Here is a 25846-nt window from a genome sequence, read left to right on the forward strand (position 1 = left end):
TCACGTTTATCGTTGAAGGAATGAGCATTACCCCGAGGCCTGTACCCTGGAGCGGGATCGATTTGGAGGTGGAGGGTCCGTCATGGTCTGGGGCGGTGTGTCAAAGCATCATCGGACTGAGCTTGTTGTCATTGCAGGCAATCTCAACGCTGTGCGTTACAGGGAAGACATCCTCCTCCCTCATGTGGTACCCTTCCTGCAGGCTCATCCTGACATGACCCTCCAGCATGACAATGCCACCAGCCATACTGCTCATTCTGTGTGTGATTTCCTTCAAGACAGGAATGTCCTTGTTCTGTCATGGCCAGCAAAGAGCCCAGATCTCAATCCCATTGAGCACGTCTGGGACCTGTTGGACTGGATGGTCAGGGCTAGGGCCATTCCCCCCAGAAATGCCCGGGAACTTGCAGGTGCCTTGGTTTGAAGAGTGGGGTAACATCTCACAGCAAGAACTGGAACATCTGGTGAGGAGGAGATGCACTGCAGGACTTAATGCAGCTGGTGGCCACACCAGATACTAACTGTTACTTTTGATTTTGACCCCCCCTTTGTTCAGGGACACATTATTCCATTTCTGTTAGTCATATGTCTGTGGAACTTGTTCAGTTTATGTCTTAGTTGTTGAATCGTGTTATGTTCATACAAATATTTACACATGTTAAGTTTGCTGAAAATAAACGCTGCTGACAGTGAAAGGACGTTTCTTTTTTTGCTGTGTTTAGCTGCTCCGCTGCCTCTTCTCCTTTCTTGATCGGCGATGAACGCCTTTGTCTGGTGTAGCCTACAAAAATGTATGTTGTACGCAAAGGACATGGTCGACATGTTCCAACTACTGAATTCCATGCCTCAGTAGGCTATTAGGCATAACAACAATTTCATTTTCTTTTTTCAGGAGGGGAGTTAGTCTTCATGCAGCTATTTACATGTTCTACACAAAAGACATGATCAACATGTTTGTACAAACTCACAGATTGTCATTTGCCCCAATGCAAAACTCAAGTGGGGAGTTACATGCAGCTATCTAGGCAGCATATCAAATTCAAGCAAGACACAGACACGCAGTCTAATTAGCGATTTAATATTATTTTTTAATCATACAAACATTGGCTAAGCAGGAGGCAGACAGGCAGTCAAAGTATTAGTGTTAATTTTCAGCAACTCTGGCTAGTGGCTACGATATGGCAGCAGCTACAAAGATTATCCTATATCACACAAAATGTTGATTGTTTTTACTCCAATGCAATGTGCTTATGCAACTGCAATATCTGTTACAACAGACAGAGAAGGTTGTAGCCTTCATAATGGCCTTGAATGTTTGTTCAAATCGCCTCATGATTTTTATTCCAGCTCTTCAGATGAGGCAGAGACATTGGCTATATCATAATGGTTCAGAAGAGGGTGGTTAAAGAGAGAAATGTGAATGGAGGTGGAGTGTGAGCAGCAGTGTGAGCAGCAGCTACGTAGAAAAAAATGTGTGTAAATTAACACATGCGCAGAACGCGATCCAGATTGGTAGCATTGAGAAAAAAGGTTTCCAGAGGGTCTGGGGACGACAACTCCGTATTCGCAGCCACAGCCTAAAAAAAATCGAATGGACGGTATCAAATAATGTGGGCCTGGCGGTTCTTAATGAGACTGTATTTAAAATGTGTCACCTAATATGAAGATTTCGTGGATTAAGTATAACAATAGAAAGCCAAGGGAACATAGGAACATAGGAAATCTAATTGGAGGCTTATCCTGAGAGATATACAGTAGCATACTAGATATCCCTGCTCTAGGCACTAATAAAACCCAGAACACAACAATATTACTCTCTTCCCCCGCTCCTCCTTAGGCCTGTAATTTCATAGGCCAGTGATTGGAGGTCTCTGATTGGATTGGGCGATAGGGAAGCTGGGATTTTGACTGTGGTCAGTGTGTGGAGAGAAATGGACATTCTCAATGTCACAGAAGATTCAGTCAGACAGTAGGCCATGCACGAGACCGTACTGTGGACAGCCATGTAGATAGTGGGTGTGCCGTCCTCATATTCAGGCATTGTTTGGAGTCTAAGGGCCACAAACAGACACAGTTACAAATCTGAGCAACCCCAGATTTAAGATTCTGGGAATACCTCAAGGTCTCGCTCTCATTTACTCTGAATAATGTGCCCGCCCCACACTCTGTCTCTGCAGTAGGCTGGGAGCACAGGCCAACACTCACAGACACTAGTCACACACAATGCCGGCCCCGCCACACATAACACACTGCACACTTTACCCATCAGGAGCACTGAGGAGGTGAAACAAAGGAGCTGCTGTTTTTGTTTGCTGTGTGATTACCAGACAAAAACAACACACACACACACACACACACACACACACACACACACACACACACACACACACACACACACACACACACACACACACACACACACACACACACACACACACACACAGCTCCTCTGATTAGCCAAAGGTATCTCGTTTAGAACCATGTCACAGGGTGTAAGCCTAATTTGTCTCCTGTAAATAAACCTGGGTATTCTTATGATAAAGGCTCCTTTAAACACAAGCTGTTTTACTCCATAGGAAATTCCACTGTGAAGATGATTATTGATGGTTGGTTAAAATTTGACTCTATAAATCTGAATAATACATGCAGAGTTTCTGAGAAAACCATTCATAATTGAGAATAATTCTGGGAGCATGACTGCTCTCAACGCAAGCATTATAAACAGACGCACAACACAGCCATTCTCTATTGTTTAGGCGAGAGTCAGTGAGACACACATCTGTACTACATTCATAACTGTCACTTTTAAAAGGAAGCTTTGTCCAGTTGACTTTGGATATAACTGATTGTGTTACTGTTCAAAGACTGATTGAATCAGGAGCCTTATAAATGAACAGACACAGTCTCCTCTGTTGTGCAGCTGACAGCCATGACACTGTGTCCTCCACGACACTGAGTAAGTGACATGTTTTGTACTGGTGGGATACTGTTCACATATTGGCCTTATTATAGTCGGAGGGTGCTGTTGTATGGATGGATCACATGCAAATCACGGCCCAAAGGTCAAGGAGTGTTGAGGGCTGAGACAGAGGACTCTCCACTTTCAATTGTGCAGCACTTATGAAATTCAACTGACATGACAATGGAGGAGGAGTGGAGGAGGAGGAGGAGTGTTTTCAGAACGGGCCCATTCATTTAGAATGTACCAATTCAGCCAGAGAACAATTGACTAAACATTCTCTACAGTAAACACCATTGAAAATATATATATATATATTCTTTGTTGTCAAAAATGGGTTTCATATGGATTGTTTGACATCAGAATCATAGAGTGGGGTATTGCATTTTGGATACTGTTCCAGTCTAGTGCTGTGAATATGACGCTGCTTGTGTAAAAATCCTGGAACCTAGCGTAGTAAAACCTCACATTTTATTAATACTCAGATCTTTTATTTCACCCTTGAATATTAGAGCTCGGCAGGGAAAATGTAACTTCAAAAGTCCCTCATAGAGTAATTGATGTGGATGGAATTCCCCAGCTAACCTATCTCCTCATAAAAAGTGGTGCGAAATCACATAGTTTAATCAATTTCCTGGTGTTGTGTGGCATCACTCAACCTATTTCTGTTTCAGCGTAGACTCCCATTTCAAACTGTGTGCGGCTCAGCTTGTGCATAAGGTAATTCACATGTCCTTGACTCCATCCTCCTGCGTTCTCTGGCCCGCTGCGTGTAGCCTTGGTCTTTCGCGTTTATAAACTGGGCCGGGGCTGCTTAACATGCCAACAACTGGTCATTGGCAGTTGACAGCTTTCACCATCAAACAACCTTTTAGTGGAACCTTAGCTTTTTACTGGGGTTGCATCGCCAGGAAATGGAGCAAGCTACACCATGTCATCAAGGCTAAACATCTAAGTACATTGACTCCATCACATCTTTTAAATAGGACAACTGTTGGCATACAGACTCTTGTAAAACCAGACCTGGCTTAGGGAAGTGCTGATTGTATATGTGAGGCATTTACAGAGTATACTAAGGGTCTGATGTGTGTTTTATTACTCATCACAATAAAGCCAAGTGGCATTTCAGCAGTTCCTATAAAACAAGGTTTTCTGTTTGCCACAAATCAGAGATTCTGGGGGTAAATGCTGTGGATGGCAGACTGATGCATCACTCTAAATGAGGCCCTGCACACACTGTGTAATACAGCACAGAAAGATTGAGGACAAGCGAAAGCCTCGCTGAAATGTTTCCCTAGTATTTAACCCCATACTGAGAACAAAAGACTGGAGAACATTTGGAAAATGGGCTCTGAGCAAATGTATTCATGATAATTCAAAGATGGCAAAGCATCACCCCACACATCCACAACCATCAAAGACATTTCATCTGCACAGTACACAGTATGAACCCAGTATTATTACTAGCCAACATTTTCCAAAGCTACTTTGTGTTATTCTAATATATGAATATACTCATTAGTGTATTTACAAGTGAATTTCCCCTGGTGTATGCTTTTATACATTGATACATCAGTGAATCATCGTTTGACAGTTAAAATCCTTAGAAAATAAGAGATTGAGGAATTCATTAGCTTTCATGTAATGTAGACAAAGGGCTGACTTTCATCTGTGAGCTGGGACCATTCTTTAGGTCTAATCCAAATAAACCTCTGTGTCTTTAGTAATCTGCCACCCTTAGAGCAGAAACCAATTCAGTTGTCTTCATTCTAACCCTCCTTGGGGGACATACATACACCCAGCTCTTCATCTGAATTAGTCTCCCTACGGTGGAGGGAGGGGCTCCACAGCAAAGACCCCCTGAGCTTGTGCTGTGTGAGTTCCACATTGGCATTGGTCTTGTTCGGTTCCTAAATTAACCTTTTACTTCCTTAATCATGGCCAAGGCCCAAGCTCATTGACTTCTCTATTGAGCCTTCAGCTGGTGGGCATCTTTTTATAAGAGGAGAGAAAGCAAAGAGGTCAAATGATAGATGTATATACTGTAGGTTGTAGTGTAAAACATTGTACATAATGGATGAGGATAGAGTGTGAATCCTAATGGCACCCTATGTCACGCCCTGACCGTAGAGATCTTTTTATTCCCTATGTTTGGTTGGTCAGGGTGTGACTCGGGTGGGAAACTCTATGTTCTTTGTTTCTATGTTTTGGCCGGGTATGGTTCTCAATCAGGGACAGCTGTCTATCGTTGTCTCTGATTGGGAATCAAATTTAGGCAGCCTTTTTTCCTTTTGTATTTGTGGGTAGTTGTCTTCGTTTGATGCAGGTATAGCCTTACGGAGCGTCGCGTTTGTTGTTTTGTTGGCAACATTTAAAGAAATAAAGAAAAAATGTACACTCGGCACGCTGCTCCTTGGTCCGGTCTTTTTCAAGACAGCGATCGTGACACCCTATTCCATATAGTGTACTGCTTTTGTCCAGCTTCTGATCAAAAGTAGTGCACGATATAGGGAATAGGGTTCCATTTGGGATGCAGATAAACTCCTTTCCTCATTTGTGTCATTAGAAATACATTTTGGAATCAATGCAATTGGTTAATTAATCACATGCTTTTAACTGAAAATGGGTCAAGTCAAAATTCTAATGAGAATGCATAAAATGTCTACCAACCTTCTTGCTGAATCATAAATGCTTTCAAACAAGTTTACCTCTTATATCAATGGCCACAGTTTGCCAGAAAGAGGATGGCAGGATAAATACAAAATAAACTCACCTGAAAGAGTTTTGAGAAATTTAAACATTAAATATTTCAAGTAAGAACATAACTCACACACACACAGTAAAGAGAGATTCCACCAAACCAGACCATTCTGTCGAGGTGCATTTTTATCTGACTGGTATGTACAAGAAACCCTAAACTATTCTGTTTTTTACTCTCAACCAAGCCTGATGGTCACTACTCAAAGCTATATGTGGGGAAACATGTATCTTGGCCTGTACCCCAGACAGATTCCAAGCCAAATGTGTGCTTTGGAAAACAGCATATAACACAAATGAAAGTAATATGTCTTAGCAACAGGCAATCAATATTAAGCCGCTAGGTTAAAAATTAATTAATATGAAGGATTATTCAACATTTAGTCTGAATCTCTTGAGCAAACAAGGTAATGGGTTATGCATCTTTAGCAGAATCACTGAATGTTGAAATAGTACGTGGTTTAAACACATCCCTCTCTACTGAAAGGTCATATTTATTAAGTCATTCCCTAAAGCAATTATTCATAATGATCTTTAATGATGTTATATGCCCTGTTTGGTTGCCCTGCTATTTCTAGAGAATCCAAAGAGATAACAATCAATCAATGCATTGTACCAGGAGAGAGCTCTTTTACTTCAGGATAGCTGTTGCACAGTCTCAGTGGTACCAAACCAAATGATCAGATATAAAGCAGAAGGCTTTGCTTCCTCTGAGATTACTGTGATTCTCCAACTACACACATCAGTCCCAATTTTCCACTTTCAGAATTGTGAAGGCACTTAACTGTTGGGGAGAATGAGTCGCTTTTTGACATGGCAGTGTAACAGCACAATAAACACATGGTTGGTGCTTTCCTCCCACTCTCTTCAAGCACACAGAGATGTTTGTGAAGTGTTTGACAATGATTCCCCTCATACAGTTTCCCATCTCCTTTATACGTCTGAGACAGACATCAAAAGTCTCAAGCCCGGGCCAAACATACCATGGCCAAATAGGACTGAATGCAGAAATCGCTTCCTTTATAGCATGCTGTGCACTCCTGTTGGCAAAGAGTCCATCTTGAAACAGGAATAGGCTGGTTACATGACATGGTTGTTGCATGTATGTTGATGGACGGAAGGTTGCGGTGACATTACCTTTATTGGGTTTGCACTGGTTGGTAACTCACACAGGAGAGGACTATTTGTTCTCATTTTCACTGGTCATGGTTACAGGGACGGGCAACTGGGAGCACCGTCCCCCTTTCATAGGCGCACTGAACAATTTCAACAACACATTTTAGAACTCAGTCGAGGTCTCAACGTACTGTTGAGCGTTAGAGTAATAATTGGACATTTGGTTGTGCATCAGCAGTCACTTAATTATCCCATGCCCGCAATTGTTCTGGGGGATTGGTAAGGTAGTCTAGCGGACAGCTAGAGTTCTGTTTTTTTGTGGCCCCCACCCCATCAAAGTTGCCCATTCCTGATCTAGACCATTAAGGTCCATTCCATAATATCCTTCTACATTGATGCTGCTTCCACCCACAACCACACATGACTACAGTAATGAATTGATGGATGTGACCCAAGGTGGGTTAGATAATGTGCTTTACCTCTGGCAAAGCATCTCAAAATACACAACTCTGCTTAATTGGTTCTGGTCTTATTGGCTAACCTTATTGGCTTTGCAGAGATACTTTTCCATCACTTGACAATCATTATGTGGCCATTGTCCAGGCATTGATTGCTTGATGTAAAAGCCAAATCTCTGAGCTTGGAGCAGAATTGCTCTTTGTTTACTATAATACATTCAGACATCTCTCCATTGATCTTGGCCAAAATACTGTTTGAATACCAAGACGGCATATGGCCCCTCTATAATGTACTGAGCCCTGAGAGCCTTCAGTAGATGCTTGCTCTGTATACTGAGTCTAAAGTCTCCAAATGAATGGCACACCAGCTAATATCTGTCACGACTTCCGCCGATGTCGGTCCCTCTCCTTGTTCGGGTGGTGTTCGGCGGTCGACGTGACCGACCTTCTAGCCATCATTGATCCACTTTTCATTTTCCATTGGTTTTGTCTTGTCTACCTGGTTCCAATCCCATTCATTACATGTTGTGTATTCAACCCTCTGTTTCCCCTCATGTCCTTGTCAGAGATTGTTTGTTGTATGTAGGTGTGTTATTTTGTTCTGGTGTGCGACCGGTTTTGCACCCTATTATGTTATTTTTGTATACTTTGGTTTTCAGAGGTTTATGAATGTTTATTAAACAGCTCCGTTTTTACCAAGTTCATTCTCCTGCGTCTGACTTCCCTGCCACCAGCACGCACCGCATTACAATATCGGCCTGAGAAGATGGTAAAGCTACAGTAATGCTAGTTTTGACCTCAATATGTGCCTGAGTATCTGTGTATTTCTAATTGTAAAGTGTGATGCACCTATGTGAAGCTTGATCGCTTGTCTGACAACAGAAAAATCTATCTCACATCTTTCCCCTAAATAGGAGGGTCATGGGGAAAAATAAGCCATTTGGTGCTTAGCTTGCGTGACTTCTTGCTAATTGTTCCTGTGACCTCCCAAAGCCCTCATGGCTATTTTATAACATGTCAAGTGACATAGGCAGGGTCAAATAGGCAGGGTCAAATAGGCAGGGTCAAATAGTCAGGGTCAAAGGCCTTCTTAACACAAAGCGAAATATCTTAACATATCTTATTGCTACAGTAAACATTAGGAACATGTTTATTCCCTAACTGTATCCCCAGAGAACATGTGCTTCCTGTAACTAGAGCGCCACAAAATACAACCCATACTGTATCTTCATCATACACATACAGTACTTCACACACCAAGGCTGTTTGCTATTCTATCCAAACACATTACAGTATATCCCTATTGTGACAGTGGAGAGCTTACAAATAACATGCCCTGTGTCAAAACATACGCAGCTGAGCTAAACATCACCACGGCATGTCCTACATGTCACAATGATAGACAGCCATTTCTTTTTACTCTGACGAAGTTGTGTCGTGACCGAGGCCGTACGCTGCTACTAACAGCGTCAGTGTCACTACAATGCTTTCCCAATGACGGCCGAGCCCCAGGAGCACCAGTGCAGTGCTATCTATCCACTTTGTGCCCTGGAAATAATCAGCTCAGTGGGGTGGAGGCAGACTCATCATGTCCAGCTCAGTGATATGGACGTTGGGGGGGGGGCTCTCATCATTAAAGCAGTGGAATGAAACACTGTACCCTCGCAGCTCGCGGGGTCCCATCAAGCACCGTCCCGTATCGTTTCTGACATTTGAAAAATAGGCGCCCGCCTTTTCGCCGCCAATCTCGCTCTCTCTCTGGCTTATCAGATGAGAAGCTCTGACACGTCAGAGATCCTGACAATATCAGCTCTCCTGTCACTGAGCCCAGGTCCACGCCGTTATTCCACAACAACAAGCCCTTCTCTCAGAGAGAGGACGAGGAAGAGGACAGGGGTGGGCCAGGAGAGAGAGAGACACAGAGAAACAGGCTTTGAATAAGAACAGAGAGAGAGAGATTGAAAGGGACCTGAGATTGATACTGAAGCCTCTCTGATAACAACGTAGTGAGCCAGACTGACGGGTGTCTGCTGAATGATTTGCTGAGCATGACTCTGTTTCAATACAACAATTAGTCTAAGATTGCAATTCTGTGCGGCCATGGTCTCCGTGTGGGTCTTCAGGGACTGACTTGTAATGAAGCAAATGGATTCACTTCCCTCAGGGTGTTGGCCACTGTCAAAGCTGATTCATTTTACTCCAGGGGCTAAAGCATTCACTATTCACAGAACTGACAGCATAAAAAATAGCTTTCTATACACGCACAGGCATGAAACAAGTGTAGTCTTTGGGGAAGAAAAACAGATTGTCAAAAGATGTGGCAATTTGAGCAAAGCACCTATCCTGGCTAAATGAATTGGATTCATCTATCACTGTGGCCTTTGCTTTTTGTTTAATTTGTATACTTCGAGATTCAATCAGAGACTTGGAAGATTTGGAAGGCAAAGTGTTTTTCCTTCACCGATGCATCAAAGGAACAGATTCCTCCACCATGACTGATACCTCCTCCAATCCTCTTAAAATGACTTGACCAAATTGGCCTTAGTGTTTGCTTTATATTACCCAGAGCCCAGCCGCCAGGTCTTCAATAGTGATTTCTCTACAGATACCCATCTTTCCATTCTGTTATCCGCGCCAGACACAGCTTTGAACAATAGCCATTGAAATGAACATTGGAGGCAGTGAGAGAGAGGGAGGTTCAGGTGCAGAATAGAAATGAATGTCTGAAGACAGAAAGACAAGGAGAGAGAGAGAGAATTTCTCATCCCATCATGACAGAAATGCCAAACCCTGGGAAAATAAATTAAAATTAAAATGGTGGGATCATATGGAGAATAAAACAAGCAAGGTATTTCCACTACTCTGTGAATAGATCACAGTGGTAAAGCAGCAATGACATTGTTTAAACACTTGGAGGTCATGCTAATTAATCAACAGGGTAAATAATATTGCAAAGAGCTCGACTATTAACCAGGCAAATACTAAACAAGGGGTCTTTCACAGTGCCTGAGTGATGGGTGAATGTATTATATGTATGGGTATGCCGTGCGTCCCTTTAATCTTGTAGCTAATGGACCCAGGCCTAAGCTCTTCTACAAACAATTACACTCACATTCAAAGACCCACTCTGAATACCTAACAAAATACACTGCAACAGTACTGTCAGAGGGCACTATGTAATTAAACAAGGTGTGATTCATTACAAGTGTCATTAAAAATATTCTCATAAGCACATCACCATAGCTATGTTTAATAGTCTCATTCATTAAAGTGTCTCTTCTGGCCGTGGGCTCAGAATGCCTGTTGTCTGTCTATACAGGTTAGAGGATGTGATGGAGGAGTAGAGGGGCCTGTGGACTCCAACAGCTGTCTCCTACAGTAAGAGCTGTCTCCTCCAGTGTGTGTGTGTGTGTGTGTGTGTGTGTGTGTGTGTGTGTGTGTGTGTGTGTGTGTGTGTGTGTGTGTGCGAGTCTGTGCGGGTCTGTGCGAGTCTGTGTGAGTCTATGAGATGTCACTCTGGATATGGGAGCATGGGCATAATTGTAAAGTTAACATTTGACAGTAAGTGGTACTAGCCAGGAGTTCAGCCTGCTACATATAATGTAGTCCTATGGCTCCTGTCATAGGAAGCACCCGTGGATGACAAGTTAGCTCTTCTGTACAGACCCAGTCCCCTTACGGCTCTATGAAGCTCTGCCTTTACTGTATATGTGCAACTTTTAGTAGCCGCTATACAGCAGCACTGTCTGGAATTGACTCTCACATTTCCTATCAGGGTTTCTCTCACATTAAACCATGTCATTGTTCAAACACAGTCAATGCACATGTTTTAAATAAAATACTTAGTCATACCTTTAGAGCCTCATCATTCCACAGCTAACAGCTTTGTTAGAGTGAACGTGGATCCTCTTCTGATTCATGACCTTCCACAACTGGCTGTTCTTGGAGAAACTGGCCACGGACCTCTGAGGCATCAGCCATGCTACTGTATGCCGGACACAGCTCATTTAGCCGCTCATCCAGCCATGTGAGCTGGCCACCCCCCTCTCTCTCCCCCCTCTCCCTCAGGCTCTCCCCTAGACCCCAGTAGTGTGGTGGCGTTTGCTGGAGCCCTTCTCTGTGGCTCTGTGTACTGCCTTGCCGCTCTGCTTCTCTCTCTCTCCCTCCCAGTGTGAAGGAAGAACAGAGAAATCTGCCTGGCAACACAGCAACGACTTCCTGCACTCCTCATCTGACTGCAGATAATGATTGATAAGCAGCCGTTCTTATGGAAAATAAGAATTTGTTCTTAACTGACTTGCCTAATAAAATAAAGGTAAAATTAAATTAAAATAGACAAAACAATTATCATAGTAGCAAAGCTAGTGAAAAAGCGGTTGGTTGTTCAGAGACCTACAGTTTTCTGCATTTGTTGGCATACAGTATTACTGTACTGTACATTTCTCTGGTAAACTGTGATGGTTTCTGTGCAGTAACAGTTTTGTTTTTCCACCATGATGCTATCTTCTCCTCAATGCTTACATCACAGTAAAAGGTTCATGCAGCAGATGATGGTGCATAGCAAAATGGCCGGACCTCGCCACAGTGTGGTGGCCAAGGTGAGACGGAGGACATCCATAGTGTTAACCATCATCAGTGGTTCAACTCCCACTCAGTGCTGTGTGATTACACACCCAGAGCATGGTGGACCACTGCTGAGCTGAAGAACACAGTCAAGAGTATGTTTACTGATATGAGATTCTCAGTACTTTTTCCTCTGATTCCCTCGGAAACATTAACACATGATCCATAGATAATAACATTCTAGGCTGGTGGACACAAAGTGTAATTGTAGATGGGATGTGGAGAAAGAGCGGTGAGACACCACAGTTTCACCGAATCTCACAACCCCAGAGCTGAAAATAACATATGGTCCCTCAGCTAAGGGCCATCTAACCCAACAGTCTCATGTTGACAGTGTCACAGTGACCCCACCGCAAACAGCTTGGGCTGGCTTTATTTACACTACTCCGGTGAAAGGTCACTGCGCCAATAAACATCTTAATTATCTACCGTAGCTACCAGCCTGTCTGTCTGATGTTGATAGCAAAACAGAGTCCTTCAGAGTTTCAATCTGACAAAGACAAGGAGGACTGTAGGAGAGGAGAGAACAGTGGAGTAGTAACATAAAAAGATCCTCCACTGATTCCAATCCTCTCTCAGTCTCATCCACTGCAGGCTTCTCATTACGACACAACTCTATTTAATTACTTTGAGACGGAGGCTTCCTCATGGCGTAATGATGCGTACAGCCATACTAATGTCTAGGCTGGTTGTAAATGAACGGATTAGGCCCCTACATCAATTCTCCGCTTTGAGGGAAACCTCATTAGCACAAGGTGCTGCTCTGTTGCTCTGATGTTAAAAAAGATAGTAATAGAAAAACAATGAGACTTAGGGAACAACGTCATGTTAAAAAATGGTGGGTGCGTTCATGACAAGGAAATGACAGCACTCTCTCTGTGATGTTACCTCTCTAATACTTGTAATTATCTCTGTATGAGACCTGAGCAGGACGAAAAGAAGGAGTTCATAATTTTGGTTCACACAGGGAGGCCCTTTCATTGTAGACCATTTTCATAGATATTACTGAATTAGATTAACCCAGGTTATTTTCATTAATAAATATGAGATAATAAATTATTACTCGGGTACTTTGTACCCTGTCAAATGACTATACTTCAATGAAAGAAGAGGGACAACCAAAAGTTGCAGATCAATTTTGTTCTTGTCTGGCAGAGGGGGAAGGAGAGAAGAGGAGAACAGGAGAAGAGAGGCAGGAAGCTTGTCTCTGCAGTTATCAGATCAAAGAGCCACTCATTCAGTTTGGGGGAAAGATAATGAACCAGTCATTTCTAGCCCTGAAATTCTCATGTGAGGAAAGAAAGCCATTCATTATCCATCAGAGGTGCTAGGGAAAATTGACATTGTTGCCTCATGCTGCCAGACACAATTAAACAGTCTTCCATCCATGTCAAATGTCTGAGATAGGAGGAGTGTGTTTTGGATGCTTATTATGAATTTTTCTCAGCCCAATTTTGAAGACTGTCGTTAAGACTTCCAGTGCCACCACACAAAGCCGCTTCCAGAGTATTGGGGGTAATTTGGCAAATTGATTCTAGATTCATCCCAATGCTTTCCACTAAGCTAATAAAATGCTACTTAAAGACAACAACAATAAAAATGCATTATGGCAACATTGGATAGGTATTATGGGAATACCGGTATGTGTAATGCTGTGCTAATGTTTGTATATGATTTGCATCATTTATAGTAGATGCTGGACACTGTGACCAAGTCTGCAGACTTTTGCTCATTGCTATCAGTCATACTGACAAAGCATGACACACCACTTCCCAAATGACTCCACTGCAGAGACTAGTGCTCTGAGCTCTCAGCTCTAGCTTTTAGTTTATATAAGAGTGCATAACACACTTTGGCCATTAGTTTTAATATGAAACTTTTTTTAAATGGATTTGGTCTCTCTCCAAGCACATTTTAGTATTTGAAATATGATGGTTAAGCAATGACAAAAGTGATGTCGGAAGCAGTAAAAGATATATCAGAAAGAAGTATCAAACCATTGTAGTATTATTGGGCTCCATGCAGTCCTTTAAATCAGCCCTAGCTCCGCTCATTCGGCTAAAAGTTTCTGCTGACACAGACACCCGTCTTTCCCCTTCGATGTTTCAGGGAGAACTTAACTCAGTCATTGTCATATTGATCCTGGCACCCGACATTCTCCTGACACCATGCCAGTGGAACAGCTCCTGTGTTTAGGAGACTAAGCGTTATTGAACTTGCAATAACTCCAACCATTTTCTACATAATATCTGACAGGTTCTAAGCATATTTCTCACTGGTGTTTGGAATTGTGTTATGTGTCCATTCTACTGTACCGCAAGAGAGATGGGAGGAACAGGTGGTGGAATATACTGTAGACTCATTGCACAGACCTTGTTCAATGTTACTGTAATGCAATTGTACTACAGTAGACAAAGCATATGACTGGTGAAAGGGATATGATCATCCACCTTCTCCCGATTGTTCTTAACCAAAACAATCTAAACATAAAATGTCATTGTTTTTTCCATTAAAAACAGTGGTTAGGAAAATCTCTAAATGCTTGTTTCATCCTATCAAGGGTTAGGTTCATGACTGAAAAAGATTCCAAAGTGAAGAGTAAAATATATTGAGATCTAACTTATAAACCAGAGAAGTAGCCCTGAAATCCAATCCAAAGTAGGTTGCACAATGTCAGTTGGGAGCTGGTGGAGTTTGAGAATAGTTCTAAATCCAGGCAGATAAAGTATCGGGTGGTTAGCTGGGTAGAACGCTCAGGCTGGGGGAGAAAACATTTTCTCCTGGGATCTATCTATGGGGAACCTTGCCGTGATCATTTACACTGCAGCAACACCCCACTCTTTTTCATTAACACATTCCCCTAATTACACGCCATACATTAAGTCATTATGAAATACTGGTGCATTGTGGGAATTTCCCACTCACACTGCGAGCCTGGGGACTATAATTACGAATGGCAGCAGAGAGAGAAAAAAATAAAGATACACTGGGGACGGTTTTCCCTACACACACACACACACATACACACATACACCCACACGCGCACTGGAGGAGAACGGAGGGAAAACCAATCATCAATAAGGGAATTGCGTTTCCCTTGCTATCCCCCTGGGATGGCCCACTGCCAAGCCACTAAAAGCTGCCGCCAAGCCCAAGAGTTATTTTTCCCCTTGACTATTTTCTGCGTTGACTATTTTCTGCGTTATAATATTGCCGCAAGACCATTAGTCACGAAAGTAGTAGGCAGCTATTAATACGAGACAAAATAATGCAGCTCGGGTCTTGCTTGCCTGCTCGCTAAGCACTGCCTTATTAGGGTTGTGTTTCACATCACATTGGCATGTCTCAGCATTGATGACCGTGCACACGACTAACTCCTTCATCCATCATAACACAGGTAGACAGCCTCACTAAACTGAAACCAAGATGAACATTTCTGAGCAGAATGCCATGGTTCACCATAGCCCAAATATAAAAGCCTTTTCATGTGAAACAAGGTCACTGTACAGGGCATGTAGGACTTCAACAAAAAGAGTCCCACATGCCCAAAGCCTAGCGCTGTCCATCCCATTCCCTTGCTGAGATGAGCTGAGATGAGAGGGAGGGTAGTGGGTAGCAGCCCGACACAAACAGCCAGAGGCCTACTATACTTACAGCCAGGAGGATCTGCAGGGAGCTGTGGGCCACCTCCACATACTGGTACTCCAGCAGACAGCCTGCGATGCTGATGTAGCGGTGGTCCTCCGGGGCCCAGGACGGAGGAGGGGTGACCGGGGTCACCCTGCAGCCTGGACCGTTCTCCATCCACCAGGACCGGTGCATGGACATGTTGAAGGTCATGATCAGGTCACTGTCCTGCAGGCAGAAACAATAGAGAGAGGTATTTTATATAGAGTAGAAATGATAGAAGTATTGAGGAAAGCTACAATAGATGTTCTATTGTAGGTGTTTAGCTAAGTCCCGATTGCTTTAACCAGCCAGCGGTGGAGTCAGTGCAATTATGTACCCAAGCTAATTCAAGATTACACATCTGTCTGCCAGTGATTTAACTGCGTTGGTCAATCACCCAGCACTCCACAATATTGTAATCAAGATAAAATGTGTTCATTGGTATGGAACAATGGCTAAAAGGGTGAAAAACCTCCCGTCTGTGACTTCTCTGGAGGAGATTGAGATTCTTATTTAATTCAATGTGTATTTTACTTTCAACAATGAGCTCATTTCTGACATTTGTTTTTAAGAATCATCTTTCATTCTGAAGTGGGAAAAGCTTTGTACTACTGCTACTTTGGCAGTATTTCATCACGAGTCAAGTTAAAAGCTTTGTACTACTGCTACTTTGGCAGTATTTCATCACGAGTCAAGTTAAAAGCTTTGCACTACTGCTACTTTGGCAGTATTTCATCACGAGTCAAGTTAAAAGCTTTGTACTACTGCTACTTTGGCAGTATTTCATCACGAGTCAAGTTAAAAGCTTTGTACTACTGCTACTTTGGCAGTATTTCATCACGAGTCAAGTTAAAAGCTTTGTACTACTGCTACTTTGGCAGTATTTCATCACGAGTCAAGTTAAAAGCTTTGTACTACTGCTACTTTGGCAGTATTTCATCACGAGTCAAGTTAAAAGCTTTGTACTACTGCTACTTTGGCAGTATTTCATCACGAGTCAAGTTAAAAGCTTTGTACTACTGCTACTTTGGCAGTATTTCATCACGAGTCAAGTTAAAAGCTTTGCTTAACATTTTGCAACACAATTATTTATTCTGCCTCTTTACCGGCATCTCAGAAGGCTATTAATTCTGAGCAGAACAAGAGTACACCGTGAGTAAAACTAAGCCAACATACATTTAGCTTTTGAATGCCATTTATTTTACAATCAACTGGCAGAAGAAATCCCATTCTCAAATCCCAGCGCTAGCAATCCAACTGCTGGCGTACAAAAAGCACTTATGACACCCCAGGTCATTTGAGTCAACGCCAGCTATCCAAGCTGAGGATAATTCTAGTGGGTATTGAGAGAGAAGTGTGCATGCACACATCCTAAATCCAACTATAACAAATGAAGAGGGAATAAAACAAATTCCATCCATCTCATAAATGGTACTTCTAGCTCCCAAACCTCTACCCGGTTCTTACGCCTACGAACGCATGACTGAATATATTCGATTCGCGCATTATCACCCTCTGCTCAATAGACTCCCTAAAGACCTGCATTTTCACATTTCAACTCACAATTCTGAGCACTGCTTAAATCAGACAAGCGTGCCTTCCAGCCCAACATTTGCCATTGCCTGCTGCGCAGTGCATTGGTTATTCTAGCATAAAACCTTGGTATTTGGTACAGAGACAAGCATTCCCTTTCACTTACAAAGCCAAGTAACACCACCCACTTGTCTTTCTTCCAAACAACACTTATCAACCAGCTCACACTTTTCTTTCATCGAAACAAATCTTATCAACCAGTTCCCACATTTCTTTCGTCCGAACAACACTTATCAACCAGCTCCCACTTTTCTTTCGTCCAAACAACACTTATCAACCAGCTCCCACATTTCTTTCGTCCAAACAACACTTATCAACCAGCTCCCACATTTCTTTCGTCCAAACAACACTGATCAACCAGCTCCCACATTTATTTCGTCCAAACAACACTTATCAACCAGCTCCCACATTTCTTTCGTCCAAACAACACTTATCAACCAGCTCCCACTTTTCTTTCATCCAAACAACACTTATCAACCAACTACCACTAATCTTACTTCTAAACAACACTTATCAACCAGCTCCCACTTATCTTTTCTCCTGCTCTCAGAATGAATCATCCAGGGGATTGGGGTCAGTGGCATTATTGCATATCAAGATCTATCATTCCTCTGCCTCTAGAAATGGTGCGCGTGTTTGTCCACAAAGGACGTGGGTGTTGCGATTAACTGCTTTTAATTCATCTTGAAATACACATCAGGCAGAGATTTTTTGTTGGATCCTTGCCAAACAACACACCCACAGCATCATTTTTGTCTGCTTGTGTGTCTCATTGAGGAGTGGATATTGATGGAGCAGGCTCCCCAATACAATCAGAAACACAAGGTCTCATCCAACACAGGTTCAGTGCCAGAATTCTCAAATGTTCCAGATTGTAATTACATTAAAACCTACAAAGTGGACAAAGAAATACATGAAATGCCTGAAATTAAAGCTGGAATCCATAGCAGTAAAACTGTTGTGTCTGTTTACAAAATGACAACAAGCAAGATGTTACTTCAAACAACAAACACAGTTTTTTTCCCTCTGATATCCTTGCACCCTTGTACATTTTTTTTATCATGATGCTGGATCCTCATTTCCTCAAAACATTTTTTAAAAATTATTTTAATTTCACCTTTATTTAACCAGGTAGGCCAGTTGAGAACAAGTTCTCATTTACAACTGAAACCTGGCCAAGATAAAGCAAAGCAGTGCGACAAAAACAACAGCACGGAGTTACACATGGAATTAACAAACGTACAGTCAATAACACAATAGAAAAAGTCTATGTACAGTGTGTGCAAATTTAGTTAGATTAGGGAGGTAAGGTAATAAATAGGCCATAAAGGCGAAATATTTACAATTTAGCATTAAAACTGGAGTGATAGATGTGCAGATGAGGATGTGCAATTATGAAGTGCAAAACATAAACAATAACAAATGCTGTTGCGCCTATCGTGGATATCAGTTTTATTTTAAAACTATTCTGGCCTCCAGGGTGGCGCAGCGGTCTAAGGCACTGCATCGCATTACAGACCCAGGTTCGATCCCAGGCTGTGTCGCAGCCGGCCGCGACCCGGGAAACCTATGATGCGGCACACAATTGGCCCAGTGTCGTCCGGGTTAGTGGAGGGATTGGCCGGCCGGGATGTCTTTGTCCTATTGCACTCTAGCGACTCCCTGTGGTGGGCCAGGCGCATGCAGGCTGACCTCCGACACATTGGTGCGGCTGGCTTCCGGGTTAAGCGAGCAGTGCCAAGAAGTAGTGCGGCTTGCCAGGGTCGTGTTTTGGAGTACGCATGGCTCTTGACCATCGCCTCTCCCGCGTCCGTACCCAAGTTGCAGCGATGGGACAAAAACTGTTTGGGACTACCAATGGGATATCAGGAAATTGTGGAGAAAAAAAGGGGTAGAAAATGTAAATAAGTATCAAACTCTTTCAACTGCTCATAACTTTACCCACCATTATACCACAATGGCCTAATGGTACAGTGCCTTGCGAAAGTATTCGGCCCCCTTGAACTTTGCGACCTTTTGCCACATTTCAGGCTTCAAACATAAAGATATAAAACTGTATTTTTTTGTGAAGAATCAACAACAAGTGGGACACAATCATGAAGTGGAACGACATTTATTGGATATTTCAAACTTTTTTAACAAATCAAAAACTGAAAAATTGGGCGTGCAAAATTATTCAGCCTCCTTAAGTTAATACTTTGTAGCGCCACCTTTTGCTGCGATTACAGCTGTAAGTCGCTTGGGGTATGTCTCTATCAGTTTTGCACATCGAGAGACTGAAATTTTTTCCCATTCCTCCTTGCAAAACAGCTCGAGCTCAGTGAGGTTGGATGGAGAGCATTTGTGAACAGCAGTTTTCAGTTCTTTCCACAGATTCTCGATTGGATTCAGGTCTGGACTTTGACTTGGCCATTCTAACACCTGGATATGTTTATTTTTGAACCATTCCATTGTAGATTTTGCTTTATGTTTTGGATCATTGTCTTGTTGGAAGACAAATCTCCATCCCAGTCTCAGGTCTTTTGCAGACTCCATCAGGTTTTCTTCCAGAATGGTCCTGTATTTGGCTCCATCCATCTTCCCATCAATTTTAACCATCTTCCCTGTCCCTGCTGAAGAAAAGCAGGCCCAAACCATGATGCTGCCACCACCATGTTTGACAGTCAGGATGGTGTGTTCAGGGTGATGAGCTGTGTTGCTTTTACGCCAAACATAACGTTTTGCATTGTTGCCAAAAAGTTCAATTTTGGTTTCATCTGACCAGAGCACCTTCTTCCACATGTTTGGTGTGTCTCCCAGGTGGCTTGTGGCAAACTTTAAACAACACTTTTTATGGATATCTTTAAGAAATGGCTTTCTTCTTGCCACTCTTCCATAAAGGCCAGATTTGTGCAATATACGACTGATTGTTGTCCTATGGACAGAGTCTCCCACCTCAGCTGTAGATCTCTGCAGTTCATCCAGAGTGATCATGGGCCTCTTGGCTGCATCTCTGATCAGTCTTCTCCTTGTATGAGCTGAAAGTTTAGAGGGACGGCCAGGTCTTGGTAGATTTGCAGTGGTCTGATACTCCTTCCATTTCAATATTATCGCTTGCACAGTGCTCCTTGGGATGTTTAAAGCTTGGGAAATCTTTTTGTATCCAAATCCGGCTTTAAACTTCTTCACAACAGTATCTCGGACCTGCCTGGTGTGTTCCTTGTTCTTCATGATGCTCTCTGCGCTTTTAACGGACCTCTGAGACTATCACAGTGCAGGTACATTTATATGGAGACTTGATTACACACAGGTGGATTGTATTTATCATCATTAGTCATTTAGGTCAACATTGGATCATTCAGAGATCCTCACTGAACTTCTGGAGAGAGTTTGCTGCACTGAAAGTAAAGGGGCTGAATAATTTTGCACGCCCAATTTTTCAGTTTTTGATTTGTTAAAAAGTTTGAAATATCCAATAAATGCCGTTCCACTTCATGATTGTGTCCCACTTGTTGTTGATTCTTCACAAAAAAATACAGTTTTATATCTTTATGTTTGAAGCCGGAAATGTGGCAAAAGGTCGCAAAGTTCAAGGGGGCCGAATACTTTCGCAAGGCACTGTATATGAAATATTAGGTACTGTTGGCCTAAATCTACTAGCTGGACTAGCATACCCGTGCCTGTCCCCTAGCACAGACCCAGCTCAGTGTGACAGGTGTGTTCTCATGCCTCCTCGTATGAAGACAGACAAGTGGAAAATAAAGAGTGCTAGATGTGGAGAGACGGAGAGGAGGGCCAGGTTGCTGCTGTCTACCTCTCTGTCTCCCTGCCTATGTATCTGCTGTAATGAACATCAGCCGTGTGGACAAACACTATCCATCACCAGTCAAATTGCGGAGAGAAGGAGTGGTGAGTGTACAGCTGCAGTAGTACAGGGATGCCTGCCTTACTAGCAGACAAACACTTTTCCATTACCCTTTGACTGACTGTTGGTGTGGCTCAGCATCATTTTGGAACCAGTACAATGACAGCATGAGAGGTGGGTGTTATTGAGGGTGGACCAGTTGTTATTAAATAGTAAGGTGACGTTGATGTCTGGTCTTTTCTTGATGCAATCAACATTTGACAGGAGTTGTTGTCGTCTTTCAGAATTGTTTAAGACTACAGAGAAACACTCGGTGTGACACTGATTTAGCCCACTGCAGTAAATTAAGTACTGTACAACAAAAACGAAGTCACCAGAGAACACAAAAATGTGTAATAATTGAAAATCAGTCATATGCAGTATCTAAGATCTCTAGGAACAAAGGCAATTATTAAAGAAGATGCATGGATCCCATTGAAATGTATTTGCTGTCTCTATCCCTGTGGGTTCCATTTGTAGAGCTCTGTACTGTATTGTTGTATCATCAGCCAGAAAACCCTTAGAAAGCCAGAATCAATTCAATCAATTTAAATGGGCTACAACTGCTTAAATATGGCATTGATTGAGCATCAAAAGCACTGACACTACAAAGGCCAAAACAAATTGGATGGATACACTTCTATGAGAGTGGCAGTTATGTTGTTGATATATTTTAGACACCACCAGTACATTCCTGCAGGAGTACTTTCAAGATCTATAAACATGCTTAGCTAGCCCTGGCCAGGGGGATTTTCTTTCTGAACACAAAATGGGGCCAGTCACACTGCTATGTACGACAGACAGCTATGAACGAGTTGCCTGGCTACCCAAACTCCTTCCTCCAGCCAAACGCTACTTCACGCCCATGGATGTTAGTTTCTTCTCCCCAATGAGTCTGGATCTGAGTACCTGCCTGACGATATAATTTACACAAAGACATTTTAACCGTTCTGATCCAATCGCTGATCATTTTGTTTTGTACAAAACCCATATTTTGACGTCACCACAAAGGACTTCAATGATGCAGTCTCAGACTGAAGTATGTAGCAGACATAGAACAGGGGAGGAATTCAGTTTGAGTCGTCAGGCAAATGAAAGAGACACAGAAGGACTGGGAACATTTCTCATTCTTTTCATGGTAGCAGGGGTCAAAATTCCCTGTAGAACGCAGGATGAGATCAAGAGATCAGCTTTTCTGTCTTTTAAGACATCAATCCAAACTCTAGAGGACTGTTCTGAGACTGTTCTGACAACACTAACAGGAAGGATACGCATCCTCTCTCTCCTCCCACAACATGCTGATTTACAACTGAATACCTATCAAAGCCTGCATGAAGTACTGTATGTGGTAGGAAAAAACATTCATACCATTTTAAATACCACTAAACAAGTGTGTGTCTTTGAATTTAATTTCTGGCACTCACAGCAGTTTGCTATGTACTGCTTAGTACCCGCTCTGTAGGAATGTTCCAACCTAGAAGTGACTCACTGTAATCAGAAATAGAGATTGTCATTGAGAGAAAGCAATCTGACGCTATTTGAGAAAGGATCAAGATGGAAAACAATCATCAGCCAACAAGGTGAAAAAATCTGATTATGGCAGTCCGATGAGAAGTACATGCTGAACCAATGGCTGATAACAATGAATAGGCTGATTGTGTTACAAGGAGAACCAACAGAATACTCTGAAATAGATTGGGAAATAACTGTATTGTTTAGCAATAGAATACCTGTGTTTCCCATTGATTACATTTTTTCATATTCAGAGAAAGTCTACATTTAAAACAAAGAATCTAAGCATGTGCCAAATTGCTTTTATGCTACATTAATTGCAGCATGGAAAAATTCATTATTTCGGTGTGAACTATCAAAACACTGAGGCTTAGCTGACAATGAGGATGGAATAGGAGAGTGTTCTGTGTCAACAGAGACACTTACAGCAGGGCTACACACACTGTCAAGCACCTCATATCATTCCAAGAAATCCAGTTATCCTTTAATAACCTCCCATAACACACAATGAAGGAGACAACACAAATACGCAGTTACATTACTTGACATACCATTTGTCTACACTAATTATAACAGCATCATCCACATGTGGCTGTCTCAGCCATAACATATGGTGAGCTGGACATCGGTCCTCAACTTCCAAACTGTACTCTTGTTTTGTTTGGGATTCCGGGTGGTGTCGAGCAATTACTGGTACAGAGGCTAGAGAGAGAGCAGGGAGAGGCTGGGGGAAGGGGGCAGAGAGAGGGGCAGGGAGAGGCTGGGGAAAGGGGCAGCTGGGCCCCGTCTAAAGACTGGTGTCTCTAATTGCCTGTCGAGGGATGTGTCAGAACAAACACATCAGGGGGTCAGCAATAACCATCTATACCAAACAACTATCTATAGTACTACACAGTCCCCGTATTGTCATGTGTGTCAATCTTTGATATCCGTTGCAACATCGGTGAGAATGTCTGTGTAAATTGATAAACCTATTCACCAGAATGTGTAGGCCTACTTGTTTTGAATGAGTGAGTAGTGAGGAGTTGGTTCAGAAGAATTATTTGAGGATCATTTGGAATGATGTATTACACATAGTAAACATTAACTTCAACACACTGAGTATTACTCATCAGTACAACATCTCCCCTCATTCACTCAGACTTCACTTTTCAACTCCTGTCCACGTATAGTACAATGCATAATGCATAGACTGTATGTGTCCCCTTTCTAACTGTCATCCACGAAAGCAGAGTGATCTTTGAAAATCTGTCTCCCTCTCCGATGGCTTCTACCTCGGGTTCAGATCCTCAGAGCTTCCCCCCTTATCGGGCCGTGAGGCTGTCTGAGACTCCAGCCCCTTCATCATCCACAATGGATTCTACAGCTGGCTCGGGTCCATCGGGCCCCACCGCCCTTCGGTCCTCGAGGGGTTTTCTAAACTACTAGAGGCAAAAGAACGTCCGGACCTTCTCAGCCATTGCACCAGCTGTCGTCATTGGCGGTTCACGGGACAAAAACCTTGTGCTATTCTGGAGCGTGAGTACAGGACATTAAAAGGCTGCTTTCAAACGTTCTACAAAAGCAGCCGGGAGCTGACGCTGTTGTCATGTGTGGTGAAACGATATTAGGAGGGCTAGCTCGGAACTGCTGAAAATTGATTTTAAAGAACTGATTCTAGCACTGAAAATGTTCTAAAAGTGGCAAATTATTTCAGGTTACACCCTCCGCTGCTAGCGTGCGGAAATCCACCTGTCACGCTGAGGGAGTCCTGCCGAAGCTGGAGTAACTTCCGGGGAGCCACTCTCCCAGACACCGGAGCAACCCACGGAATTGCCCCCGCAAAGCATTCAATTCTAGGTTGTGACATTCATCCATGTCCGGGAACCCTTCAGTCAGACCACGAAGCAATTCCTCGTGTCTACCAATGACGGCTCCATGGGAGGAGATAGCGTTGCGGAGCTGGTCCAAGTCTGCTGGGTCAGACATGGCCAGTTTGTACTCTCAGGTGTCAGGTAAGACCCAAGTGCAGACCGTGTTGAAGTAACCATGTTTAATACAACAGAGGCAGGCAAATGACAGGTCAAGGCATGCAGGGGTCGATAATCCAGAGTAGTGGGGCCAAGGTACAGGACGGCAGGCAGGCCCAGGTCAGGCGGATGTCGGTAATCCAGAGTAGGGGCAAAGTCACAGGACGGCAGGCAGGCTCAGAGTCAGGACAGGTTCAAAACCAGGAGGACAAGAAAAAGAGAGACTGGGGAAAAGCAGGCGCTGAGACAAAACGCTGGTTGACTTGAACAAACAAGAAGAACTGGCACAGACAGCCAGAAAACACAGGTATAAATTCCAAAGGGATAAGTGGGGAAGATGGGCGACACCTGGAGAGGGGTGGAGACAAGCACAAGGACAGGTGAAACAGATCATGGATAAAGCGTTACCTTTGGAACAGTGGGGACAGTGAAGAGACACACACATGCACAGACACACACATACAACATGCTAACACATGCACTCTATACACACGTACACATGGATTTTTATTGTAGATATGTGGTAGTGGCCTGAGGGAACACACTTCATGTGTTGTGAAAAGTGTTGAAATGTAATGTTGTGAAATATTGTTTAATTGTATATTGTATTAATTGTGTATAATGTTGCTGGACCCCAGGAAGAGTAGCTGCTGCCTTGACAGGAACTAATGTGGATCGTTAATACATACAAAATACAAATACAAAGGATATATAGTCCAAAATCCCCAAAAAAAGGTTCTATCCAAAGCAGTCCTGCCTCCAACCCCAGATTAATGAAAGAGAGTGCGGCATAGAAGAGCGGCTGTCGATGTGCACAGTCCGAGGGACAGAGGAATAGTCGGACGTTTACATACACTAAACTTGTTTTTCAACCACTCCACAAATTTCTTGTTAACAAACTATAGTTTTGGCAAGTCGGTTAAGACATATACTCTGTGCATGACACAAGTCATTTTTCCAACAATTGTTTACAGACAGATTATTTTACTTATAATTCACTGTATCACAATTCTAGTGGGTCAGATGTTTACATACACTAACTTGACTGTGCATTTAAACAGCTTGGAAAATTCCAGAAAATGATGTCATGGCTTTAGAAGCTTCTGATAGGCATACTTCCAAAGTTGTGGCAAAATGGCTTAAGGACAACAAAGTAAAGGTATTGGAGTGGCCATCACAAAGCTCTGACCTCAAACCTATAGAAAATTTGTGGGCAGAACTGAAACTGAAAAAGTGTGTGCGAGCAAGGAGGCCTATAAACCTGACT

General features: G+C 42.8%; 1 protein-coding gene across 1 annotated transcript in view; it reads right to left on the bottom strand.

The window, feature by feature from the left end:
- LOC112250129 (sodium/potassium-transporting ATPase subunit beta-1-interacting protein 2) overlaps nt 1-25846 on the bottom strand; it is a 155080-nt gene that overhangs the window by 12358 nt on the left and 116876 nt on the right. The window contains exon 4 of the mRNA XM_024419994.2: nt 15568-15768. Coding sequence (XP_024275762.1) covers nt 15568-15768 — 201 coding nt within the window. The remainder of the gene's footprint in view (nt 1-15567; nt 15769-25846) is intronic.

This window comes from Oncorhynchus tshawytscha, linkage group LG05 (genome assembly GCF_018296145.1).
Source record: "Oncorhynchus tshawytscha isolate Ot180627B linkage group LG05, Otsh_v2.0, whole genome shotgun sequence".
Classification (NCBI taxonomy): Eukaryota; Metazoa; Chordata; class Actinopteri; order Salmoniformes; family Salmonidae; genus Oncorhynchus; species Oncorhynchus tshawytscha.